At 36.0% G+C, this 13,344-nt stretch overlaps 1 protein-coding gene across 1 annotated transcript in view; it reads right to left on the reverse strand.

The window, feature by feature from the left end:
- CTNNA3 (catenin (cadherin-associated protein), alpha 3) overlaps positions 1 to 13,344 on the reverse strand; it is a 2,468,838-nt gene that overhangs the window by 904,829 nt on the left and 1,550,665 nt on the right. The window contains exon 10 of the mRNA XM_006835815.1: positions 10,291 to 10,447. Coding sequence (XP_006835878.1) covers positions 10,291 to 10,447 — 157 coding nt within the window. The remainder of the gene's footprint in view (positions 1 to 10,290; positions 10,448 to 13,344) is intronic.

Consider the following 13,344-nt stretch of genomic DNA (forward strand, 5'->3'; position numbering starts at 1 on the left):
TTGTCATTACAGCACAGGTAAACATCTCTCTATTATTCTCAGCTTTCTGCACAGGTCCACATGACTTCAGAAATGATTTCCACCTCCTCATCTGAATCCAGCTTGAATTTCAAGCAGTTCTCTGTCAATGCATTATTGCAGCCATTTTAAAATTATCTTTACAAAATTCTCATTTGCCATTATTAATGATATTGTTCAATTATTTCTGCATTCTGTTGGGTCACTTATCTTTGGAATGGGCGCAGGAATAGTTCTTTTCCAATAGGTTGACCAGCTATTGACCTTCCAAATCTCTTGGCATAAATGAATGAGAACCTCCAGTACTGTGTCAGTTTATTGAAAGGTTCAATTTATATTCTGTTAATTTCTGAAGCCTTGGTTTGCATCAATGCCTTCAGTGTAGCTTGGACTTCTTCATTTATACCATCAGTTCTTGATTATATGCCATCTCTTGAAATGGTTGAACACTGACAATTTCTTTCTGGTAAAGTGAATCAGTGCATATGCTTCATCTTCTGATGATTTCCACATCATTCAATATTCTTTCCATATAATTCAAGTCAAGGCTTGAATTTTTTTCCTCAGTTCTTTCAAATTGAGAAATTCTGAGTGTATTCTTCCAGTTTGATTTTCTAACTCCAGGTGTTTGCACATATCATTACAGTATTTGAATCTGCCTCCTTGAGTTTCCCTCTTAAAATTTCTGTTCAGCTCTTTTACTTCCTCGTTTATTCTAGTCACTTTAGCATCTCTACAATGGAGACTAAATTACAGAATCTCTTCTGACATCTATTTTGTTTTGTTTGTTTTTTCTTTTTATCCTGTCTTCTTCAGGATCTTTTGCTTTCTTCAAGTATCATGTTATTGGTGTCATTCCACAAGATTATCTAGATATTTCTACATGACTCTTAGTCCCTGTCTATAAAATTCAGAATCTTTGATAGTTAATATGTGATGTTGGAAATTTTAATAAGAATGATGTAAGGCTTGTGCAGCCTGGGTCTAGCTGTATTTCTTAAAAATATGAGATGGTTCATAGCATAGGATATGGAGCCAACCTGGAAGCAGAATTTTAACTGGTTTGCTAAATTTCCCCAGGATGCTTTCACAGATCCCAAACTATGCCAGCACTTGCAAACTCAGATCATTGAATTCCTACTTTCAGATCTTGTATTGTGTCCTCATGGGGAGCAGGAGGGATGCTGCGCTCTCCAGGTCCAAGAGTAGGTAGTTGAGAACTACTCAACTACAAAGTCACATCTTGGGCCCTTTAATGAGTAGGAAGGAATGCATGATGAGGCAGAACTGTCCTTCTAACCCCTTACCTAACCTATAAAATTATCCATAATACACACTACTTTAGGGATTTCTATTAATCCAGATTAAAATGATTAAGTGCATGTGCTTAGAGTTGAGTCACTGACCAGAGAAAAACTAAATACAAATGAAATTATGAGACTTACTTTGATTCTCTATTGGCTGAGAGTCTTCATCAATGCATCTGGCTAATGTAGTAAATATTATTTTTGTTACTATTGCACATAAAGTCTGAGACAACTTGAAGTACACATTTAATGAAAACTGTATTATATTACCCAGAGCCTTTGTAAATATATAGCTTGTACACCTGCCAAATTTAGAAAATCTGTATTATATTTTTACTCATGTCTAAAATACAAACTCTTGGTTTTATTCATATAATCAATAAGATGAACGATGATTACTCCAGTGCTACTTTAGAGTCAGAGTAGAAATTCTTTAATCTCACTGATTTTGACAATGTCAAGAGAAAAGAATTTCAATGATGGCTTTTCTAAAGATCCGATTCATAACATTCAAACAGCACTCCTGTAGTATACCTATTGTTCATTCAAATGAGATTGTCTTGAGTGAACTTTCCTGTTAGTACATGGAATAACATGTGATAAATTCCAGTTCACATACCCCAACTACTGTTCAGCAAAGTACAGGCAGTAATTCAAAATGTAATTACCAATAGAACAATAATGGATTACTTTCGAGGCGCCTATTCAATCATTTCTGAATACATGCTTTCTCCTTGTCTTTCCATGACTTATGTAAAGCTGTGTCTACAATTTCTCTGCAGTCTCCACACTGATCATTGAACCGCATACCATTGCATGAAAATGTAATCACAGAGAATCCAAGGTGAAAAAAAAAAAAAAAAAAGTAATTTACAACCAGGACAAGACTGTGTCTTGTCTTTAGCCAGTGGCACGGGCCATCCTGCATGGTATTCATCACCAGTATTGGTTCAGAAGATCCTAGCTGCAGGTTATCACAGAGCTAGCCGAATAGAAAAAGCATTTTTCTTGGTAAATGGAAACCTGAGTCACTCAGCCTAAGCTGGTTCTAGCCACCACGCTGTTGTTCTCACCTTCCTATTGTTACACCTCACATGTGTTAGACTTGGGCTCTTGGAAGAGGGTGAAGCAAATGAAGAAATGCTTATTTTGCATTTTATTTACTTTCTTTTCACTTGTGACAGCAATTAAAACATTAGTTAGCTCTACATCACTTCTACAAGAATGCTTTTTGGCATCTGAAGTTTCAGACTTCTGAAAAACTGAGATAGTCTATAATGCTCTTATTAAAATGCTTGATGGTATGCCTTTTCCTATAGAAGTTTAAGACTTTGTTAAACATCACTTGCTAACTTTTTAAACTCAGTCTCAAGCTCAATGAACTAGGCAGAGAATGCTCCTGCTAGCCTGGCCAACATGCAGCTAACTGAACCCACCTTACACTTTTCTGCTTTTCTGTCTTTCAACAATGCTGTTGTTCCAATAACTTCAAATTCCAATTCAGCAGCTAACTCCCTAAAACTTTTTTGTCAATATCCTGACATTATGGCAACTTTGCATAGCATTTTATATAATTATTTCAATCCACTTAAAGTCTGACTTATGTACACTAGATTATGAGTTCTATGGGGAACAAATTGTAGCTTTCCCACTTCATAAACTCCTTCATTTCACAGCATATTGCTATGCACATAGTATATGTGACCATCAAAAAAGTCGTGGAAGAATGGAATTAAAAGATAATGGAATTTTTCCATCAATTTTTGAAGTTCCCTCATAGATAGGAAAGAAAATTTATCAAAATTAATTTTTTTCAGAATATGATTAAAACTTTGTTTAAAGGGATATATTAGTATTTGATACATTTCATATTGTGATGCATTTGATCAAGTAAAAATTCTAGTATCTATAGTCTGAAGATGGAATCCTAGTGTGGTGCTGTGGGTTGATGCACTGGACTGTAAACTCAGTTTGAACAAAAAAGTTGGGAGGTTCAAGCTCACCAGTCACTCCTCAGAAACCCTATATAGGGTCGCTATGGGTTGGAACCAACTTCAAGGCATTTAACAACAACAACAGCAATAGTCTGAAGAGATAAATAGGTTAAATGTGGAAAAATATGCTACTGTCACATTTTATAAATTTTATGTTAATGGGTAATAGCTGCTTAGAACTCATCTTTCCATAAATATTCACTAAATTAGTCTATTTTACCCCAATTCTAATTCCATAAACATCATATTGGGTTTTAATAGTACCTGATTTAGATACAGTTAATTTAACATTTTGATTCTATTAGCATTATTGTTACCATTTAGTATTCGTGTATTTCAAAAAAATGGAAAAGCTCTTTTCATTTTACTATGCCACATGATGTAGATAACAAATTTGTGGAAGTGAAAGATCATGTTCACTAAAATGTCATGAACAAAGATGGCTTTGTTAGTGCATTATGATGACAGTCTCAGAGTTATACTGTGACACTAAGTCAAGGTCACCAGAACAATAGGATGATTAATACTGAAAGATGTGTGTTTTTAAAATCTGAATATTTAAGAAATATTAATTCCAAGGCTGAACATATTTAATGAAAGCTTAAGACATAAACACTAAAATAACAATGTTGACACAGAATTAAAAAGAGAAATACTTCTACATATTCAGCTATACTTACAGAAAGCATTCAAGCAAAAATTAAAATAACAGGTTCTATTAGAAAAATTCCATGGAAACGCAGGTTGGATACAGTGGCTCAAACTGGGGTGGCATCAGTGAACACTGGCACTACGCTATAAATCACTGCATGGCAAGGTTGGTTTAAGACACAAGGTTGGCAGCTCAAGCCACTAGTAACTCCTCAGAAACCCTATTCAGGGTTGCCATGAGTCAGAGCCAACTAAAGTCACTCAGAAAAAAAACAAAAACTAAAAAGAGAAAGTCAGGATACAATATGAAGGATATATTTGTGAATACAAACAACACGTCATTCTAATCATTGCTGACCATACCTGCACTTTTTCTAAGAAAATCGGTCATGCATATAAACACCCAGATTGTGACAACCCTAGACAAAAGTGTTTGAACTGTGTTTGGCCATCTGAAGTAAGTAATCCCATTGCGTTAGTGTTCTTTGACCTAGAATTCCTGGCCTCATACTAAAATGATGAGTAGGATCAGTCAGATTGTTTCTCAATTATTTAACTGAGAAATTTCTGAGAGAAGATGCTCATTATCTGTGTGGGAACACACAGTGAAAACTTATAATAAGAAGCAGCATTGAAAACCAAGAAAGAAAAGGTTATGAAGGCACATGAAACTCAAGAAAGTAATGCAGAGACTCAGAGTTTGAGGAATTACTAATCTCTGATTTTATTTGAGCAGTAAGTGAGTAGTGTTAAAGGCTGAATGATGCCTGGTCTGGGCCTAACGGTCTGCTGAAAACAAACAAAAATCCGAAACAACAAATCAACTGCAGTCAAGTTGATTTGGACTATTTCCAATGCTGCCATCTTTATGTCACATCTTGCTTTGATTGGCTTCAACCACTGACCTTTCAAATACCAGCCAAGTGCTTAACCACTGTACAACCAGGCTTCCTAAGGATCTATTAAAACTTGTTTATGTCCATTCACAATAGTGATTTATTTGCAGCTCTTTTCAACTCAGTTTAGTGGCATTGTATTGGTATCCAGAAACTTACCCACAAAGGACTACAGAAATTAAGTATTAAGAATTAGAATTCTAACTCTGTCCCAACCTCCCAATCAGTTAAACATTTATCAGCACATTCTAAGTCTATCAGGGAAATCTTACTACAGTTAACCAGTAATTGGTACAAGAATGGATATAGAACCAATTCATGCCAATGACAAGGAAAAGATGATGGAAGGCTTATGAGAAAATTTCCTCCTTCATATGATATAACTAACCACAGGTCAAATCCCCTTTCTGCTTTAGGTGGTATTATGTGACATAATGCTTTAAGAAGCAGCTTGTGAGAAAGTAAAAAGAACATAGAGATACAGAAATAAAGTATGAATAACCTAGAATCACATTCAAGGTAGGCATCTGAAGGCCAAGACACTGAAAGTAGTCTGCCTAGGTAAAGGAAATGAAAGAATATACTGTTGTTAAAGGATGGAAAAACAATAATGCAAGAGACTAAATATTAGTCTATTTTTTATTGTCACTCTGTATTAAGAATTCTAAACATTATCAATGATAAGTTAATCTGCCCAATGTAGTTAACTGTACTTATCCAAGTCCCTAATATTGTAGAATGAATAAGTCATATTGTTGTTAATGATCGGTACATTAAGATGGTTCCAACTCCCTGCAACCCAATGTACAATAGAATGAAACACTGCCTGGTCTGTGCCATGCTAATCACTGTGGTTGAGCCCATTGCTGCCACCACTGTGACTGTGTCAATGCATCTTGTGATGTCTTCCTCTTTTTCACTGATCTCAAGTTACCAAGCATGATGTCCTTATTTGGAGATTGGTCCCTGCTGTTAATATGTCCAAAGTATGTGAGACAAACTCTTCTGGCAGAGCATGGGATACGCAGTATTCTACGCCAACACTGCAATTCAAAAGCATCATTTATTTGGTCTTATGTAGTCACTGCCCAGTTCTTAAATGCATATGAGATAACTAAAAATATTAACCATTGGGTCAGTTGCAGTTTTCAAAGTGACATCTAAGCTTATTATCACTTTAAAGCGGTCTTTCACATCAGATAGGCCTAATGCAGTATTTGACTTGATGTTTTATCTGCTGCTTCAATAGGCGTTGATCATGGATCCTAGTAAAAAGAAATCCTGACGACTACAATATTTTCTGTTTCTTATTGAGCTCATTGTGAAGATATCTGTATTCTTTAGATTGAGTTGAGGTGTAAGGCATATGAAGGCTTGCAATCTTGGATCTTCATCAAAAAACCATTCAAGTCTTCTTTGCTTTCAGAAAGCAAATTTGTGTAATCTGCTTATCACAGTTTGTTAATGAGTCTTTTTCCAATACTGCTACTTCACTCTTTTTAACACAGTTAAGTTTACTGAGTTAGTTGCTCAGCATACAGCTTGAGTAAGACTGGTGAAAGAATACGACTCTGACACACACCTTTCCTGATTTTACACCACACAACATTGAAAGAATGTTTCTTTCTCTATGTTCAGTTTCCACAGGAACACAATTGAGTGTTCTGGAATTTTTCTTCACAATGTTACCCATCATTAATTATAATTCATACAGTCAAATGCTTTTGCATAGTTAATAAACACAGATAAACCTCTTTCTAACAGTCTCTGCTTTCAGCCAAAACCGATCTGATTTTAGCAGTGATATCCCTCGTTGTAGGTCCTTTTCTGAATCTGGCTTGAATTTCTATTAGTTTCTTGTCAATATGCTATTGCAACTGTTTTTTAATTATCTTCAGAAAAGTTTTACTTATATGTGATATTAGTAATATTGTTTGAATAGTTTTGCATTCTGTTGGATCACCTTTCTTTGGAATTGGTACAAAAATGGATCTCTTCCAGTTGGTTGGTTAAGTAGCTGTCTCCCAGATTTCTTGGCATAGATGAGTGAGTGCTTCCAGGGTTGCATCCATTTGGTAAACCATCTCCATTGGCATTCCACCTATTCCTGGAACCTTACTTTTCATCCATGCCTTCAATGGAGATTCGATATATTCTTGCAGTACTATCAGTTTTGTTTTGATTTTTTTTAAAACTTTTATTGTGAATTGAGTAATAGTTTACATGGGAGAGCATAGGTTTGACACTCATCCTATTATATTTTGATTCATTGCAATGATTACAATCCCCTCCATACATCATCACTCAACAGTATGTGTTTTTATTCCCTCTGCTTTTTTTGTTTTGTTTTTTATTTACACAAAAACAGCCTTCTGTAAGCCAGCCTCTTGACTACCAGCACACAGACTTTCTCTATCCAGAAGTCTTGAGTCCTCAGCTGGTTCATCAACTCTGCCTCCATCTCTCATGTCACTGCTTCTCTGATTAGGGTACCAAGTTCCTCTCCTCTGTTCCTAGAAAGAAAGATTAACTACTCCCCCTTTATGTTACAAAACTTCTACCTTTACAGTTGTGACAGTCACAATTAGTGACAATAACAATTACTTGCTAAGTACTATGAATTCTTGAGCCATTGTTTCTTTCTGACATGGAAGAATGTCCACCAGTTCCTTCTGGTACAATGACTTTGTACCTATCTGCTATTTTCTTTCCATGGTTCCTATATCATTTAAATATTTTGTGTATTGTTGTTAAGTGCTGTCAAGCTGGTTCTTACTGTATAGGGTTTCCAAGGAGCAGCTGATAAGTTTGAACCACAAACCTTGTGGTTCAAAATGACCTTGCAATCCAGTGCCTTATCCCACAGCACCACACAAGGCTTGACTTTTCCCTCAGTTCTTTCAACTGGAGAAATACTGAATATGTTATTCACTTTTGATTTTCTTACTTGAAGTCTTTGTACATCCATGACTTTATTTTGTCGCTTTATGAATCTTCATTCAGCTCTTATACTTCATCATTTCTCCCTTTCACTCTATCTAGTCTACATTCAAGGACAAGTTTCAATGTTTCTTCTGACATTCTTTTTTTTTTTTTTGCCTTCAACAAATGGATATTTATTCTTTCACAATTCAGGAGGCTAGAAGTCTAGAGGTTCAAATTCAGAGCATAGACTCTAGAAGAAGGCTTTCTTTTTTTGTCAGCTTTGGGGAAAAATCCTTATGTCCTGTCAGCATCTGTGGGCTGCATTCCTTGGAGATGTCCATGTTTCTCGACATCAATCTTTCCCTGGATCTAGGAACTTCCCAGCACACTTACCCCGGTTCCAAAGGACGTACTTCACTCCTGGCTCTTAGTTCTTGGTGGTAATGGGTTTCTCTTTCTCTGCTCACTTCTCTCTCTTTTTATGTCTCAAAAGAGATTACCTCAAGATATAACTAAATTCTCTACATTTATCCAATCTCATTAATATCAGAGGAGAGAGGATTTATAACACAAAAAAATAATTACATTAAATCAGGGCTGAGCACATCAGATCACATAATGGGAGTGATTGTGTCATATTAGGTCTCCTCATGGAGGTTAGTCTTACATCTTAACTGCTAAAACCACTGAGACTCTTGAACCACCAAAGTTGGCACAAAAACTTTACTATCACAGTGGTCTTCCAATGTTGTTGGTATTTGTAGCTTTTGGTTCAAGAATTTGATTCTTTTATTTCTTTCCTGTCTTCTTATGAGGAAGTTTATAAATGATAAAATATCTCAAATATCTAACAGATGAGAAAATTAAATCTTTTTTTTTTTTTACTTAGGCAACTTTTATGTGTGTTTTCTGTTACTTAGAGGAAGAATATTTTGAACTACTACAATAGTCCCCAAAATGGAGCAAAGAAGGTTACTATGACAGTAAATTTGGCACTAACAGAAAAGTTTCTTTTCTGAAGACTCATGAATTTCCTGTATTCCAGGCCTACAATACCTCTTGACTCAGTACTAGAGCCTGTTGTCATCAAACTGATTAAAATCATTGTGCCCTCATGTGTATTAGGGTAGAACTGCACTCTATAGGGTGACAATGGTCACCTATAGATATTTTTAGAAGCTGATTATTAGATTTTTTGGATTTTTTAGAAGCTGATTATTAGGTCCTTATTCTGAGTGCCTCTGGGTGTACTCAAACCTCCAGCCTTCCAGTGAGCAGTTATATGGATTCACTCATTTGCAGCACCAGAGATTTTATCATGAAACAATACGGAAAACAAAACCTATTACCATTGTGTAGATTCTGAATCCTGGTAACCCCATGAGTAAAAGCAAGACTGACCAATAGGATTTTTCTTTACAGAATTAGATAATCAGAACTTTTTCCCATTTCACTACTGAGTAGATTTGAACCATGAACCTTTAGGCTAGTAGCTGAGAACAAACCATTTGACTCACCCAAGGCCTATCAATCGCATTTTCTGCTCTTTTGTAACCACATTACTCTCCTTATTGTGCCTTCAGTATTCTTATACTAAACTGCCTTCCCATTAATTAATGTGAGAAGATGACTTTGCCTTGTAACTAAAAGAATTAACTAAAACACACAACCTAGCATATTCTCAGAAGCAAGGATGGTGAGTGAGACTTCATCTCAGTGATTTTTGACATGATTAATCAGGAGGGATCAGTCCCTAAAGAAGTGCATCATGCTTGGTAAAGTAGAGGGTTAGCAAAAATACAGAAGACTCACAAGCAAATGGATTGAAATAGTGGCTACTGCCACTATTCATATATATATATGAATCATTTTGTGGCGCTGTATGATAAACACTGAATGCAAGCCATAAGGTCACTAGTTCAAGGCCACCATTTGCTCTGTGAGAGAAAGATGAGGCTTCTTGCTCCCGCAAACAATTACATCCTCAGAAACCCTATAGAGGGCCCTATGACTAAAAACCAGCTTGGTGGCAATAGAAACATATGTACGTATATACAAGGTTGCTATAAGTCGGAACTGACTCAACAGCATTTACAATACATATATTTTCTAGGTGGATAGGAATTTGGCTATTTGGAAAAGAAGTCCAGGGAACTCAAAAGGTTCTATTTAGAGTGAAAATATTCTTTTAATGTGGATTAATTCTAAAAGTCAGGAAAAGCCTTAGGCTTCCAGCTCTTATTGTCTAGTATTCTTTGGCTATGAGTGGGAGTTTTTGTTAGAGACATAGTAAAAACTGAGGAATTGTAAGACGTAGAAGGCACAGGGCTCTTAGTCCTGGTAGCATGCCTGCTGCGACTACAAAACGATATGTTGCTTTAAGAGACTTCATAATAAAAATCGGTCATTTAATTGCATAAAATTAATTATACTGCATATTTTGCTGCGTTAAAAAAATCAACATGAGTAAACTCAAAATTTAAAAGATTAAAGACATACCAGATACAGCAAGGAAGTCATCGATGCTTGTAATATCATCAACAGCTTCAGTGAGGACATGTATGTGATTCTCCCATGTGCGCTTGTACATTTCCATGGTGTTTTTGACAACTTGACTTTTGGGCTTTGCCGCCAAAGCAAGTGCAGAATTGATCACCTATAAAAATGTAGAATGTTTACGCAATGAATTCTTTGGTAATATTTATTATTGTGCAAATAACAGATTTTTTTAAGATTACCTACATATATAAATTATTTTAAAGATTTACTATATATATATCATAAAATGCTCCACCTGCAATTTCTTCCTTGCTTTAAGAAATATTTATTTTATAAATTTACTTAAAAACTATTGAGTGTCAATGAATCAAGAACTTCAGAAGATGCAAATATCATTGGTGACTGCTTGTAAAGGCCTTAATATTATTCAATAGGAAGGATGACAGCACATTAGGATAATTCAATCCAGTATACAATTATTACAGTAAGAAGGGAAAATAGGCCATACACCAGTGAATAAAGAAAGCTCCTTCATCTGAAATGCTCAGAAAAGGCTTCATGGAAGAATGGATTTTGAGCATCAGTATTTGGATTTATTTGTACCCCAAAGATAATGCCCATTATATGCAAATCTCTGGACAAAGAGTTTAGACTGCCTTGAGGGCATGTAGAATTTCAGCAGTATATATTCACTCACTCACTCACTCACTCATTCATTCACTCACTCACTTGCTTATCCATTTATTCATTCAGCTCCTAACATATATTCTATTTTTGTTCATGTTTATGCATGAACAAAACACAGATAAAAATCACTGGCTTCACTAAGCTTATTTTCCAGTCATGGAGACAATTAGTAACTTAAATAAGGGATATATATGTTTACAAGGCTATAGGAATTTAGGAGAAAATAAAAGAAGGGAAGAGGATAAAGAGTGCAGGGATGGGATCGGTTGTTTTTGTTAAGTGCTGTCAAGTTGGTTCTGACCAATAGTAGGCCTGTATAGGGTTTATCGGGGAGCAGGGGGTGAGCTTGAACTGCCAATCTTGCAGTTCAAACCAACTTTGCAGTCCAGCACATTAACCCATAGTGCCACACCCAGAATCCAGGGATGGGGACGACGGTAGGACTGTAGAGGTTTGCAAATTTAATAAGGTGTTGTGTTGTGGTGGTTAGATGTCATCGAGTAGATTCTAACTCCCAGCGCCCTTACACACAACAAAGCAAAACCCTGTTCTGTGCCATCTTCCCAATCACTGTCAACCCTGAGCTCATTACTGCTGCCATGGTGTCAATCCATGTCATTGGGGCTTTTCCTCTTTTTTCTGACCTTACACTTTACCTAGGATGATATCTTTCTCTAGGAACTGGTCTCTCCTGATACTGTGTCCAAAGTATGAGAGACAAAGTCTCCTCACCCTGGTTTTCAAGGAGCATTCTGATTGTACTTCTTCCAAAACAGACTGTTCTTCCAGCAGTCCATGGTACATTTAATATTCTTCTCCAACACCATAACTCTAATGCATCTATTCTCCTATGGTCTTATTTATTCACTATTCAACTTTCACATGCATATTAAACTATTGAAAATACCATAGCTTCGGTCAGGCGCACTTTAGTCCTCAACCTGACATCTTTGCTCTTGATCACTTTAAATAGGTCTCATGCAACAGATATCACTAATGAACTGTTTCATTTGATTTCTTGACTTCTGCTTCCATGAGTGTTGATGGTGGATCCAAGCAAAATGAAATCTGGCAACTTCAATCTTTTCTTCTTTTTTATCATGATTTTACTTATTGTTCCAGTGGTGAGGATTTTTATATTACATTGAGGTGCAATCCATAACAAAGGCTGTGGTCTTTGATTTTCACCATTAAGTATTTTAGGTTCTCTTCAGTTTGGGCAAGCAAGGTTGTATCACCTACATATTGTAGGTTGTTAATGAGTCTACCAACAATTCTGATGCAACGTTCCTCTTAATATAATCTAACTTCTCAGATGATTTGCTCAGCATACAGACTGAATAAGTAAGTATGGTGGAAAAATACAACCCTGGCACACACCTTTCCTGATTTTAAACCATTTGTTGTCCCCTTGTTTTAGTCAAACAATTGCCTGAGGTCTATGTACATGTTCCTCATGAGCACAGTGAAGTGTTCTGGAGTACTCATTCTACACAATGTGGTCCACAGCTAGTCATGGCCTGGACCACACTATCTAAAGTGTGCATTATCAATAAAGCCCAAGTATATATTTTTCTGGTATTCTCTGCTTTTAGTCAAGATCTCTTTGACATCAGCAATGATGTCCCATGTTCCACATCCTCATCTGAATCCAGTTTGAACGTCTGGCAGTTTGCAGTCAATATGCTATTACAGCCATTTTTATATACCTTGAGCAAAATTTTACATTAATGTGACATTAAGATACTGTCCAATGATTTTCACATTCTGTTGGGTCACCTGTCTTTGGAATGGACAAAAATATGGATGTCTTCCAATTAGATGGCTAAGTAGCTGTCTTCCAAGTGTCTTGGCATAGTTGAGTGAGTGTCTCCAAAGCTGCCTTAGTTGGAAATTTTTCAATTTGTATTCCATCAATCTAACCACAGCCTTCAATATGGACTGCATCTCAATGTAATAAAGAAAGCAAAAATCCTCACAACTAGACCAATAAACCACATCCACATAAATGGAGAAAGGATTAAAGTTATCAAAGTCTTCATTTTGCTTGGAACAACCATCAACACTCATGGAAGCAGCAGTCAAGAAATCAAATGACATATTACATTTGACATATCTGCTGCAAATGATGAAATAGATTTGACAAATCTATCTTTAAAGTGCTGAAGAACAAAGACGTCAGTTTGAGGACTAAGGTGTGCCTGATCTAAGCCATCGTCTTTTCAATAACCTGATATGCATCTGTAAGTTGGACAGTGAATACAGAAGACTGCTGAATTGATGCATTTTATTTATGATGTTTGAGGAGAATATTAAAAGTAACATGGACTGCCAAAAGAACAAACAAATCTGTGTTAGAAGTACAGC

Source organism: Chrysochloris asiatica, unplaced genomic scaffold, assembly GCF_000296735.1.
Source record: "Chrysochloris asiatica unplaced genomic scaffold, ChrAsi1.0 scaffold00020, whole genome shotgun sequence".
Taxonomy (NCBI): Eukaryota; Metazoa; Chordata; class Mammalia; order Afrosoricida; family Chrysochloridae; genus Chrysochloris; species Chrysochloris asiatica.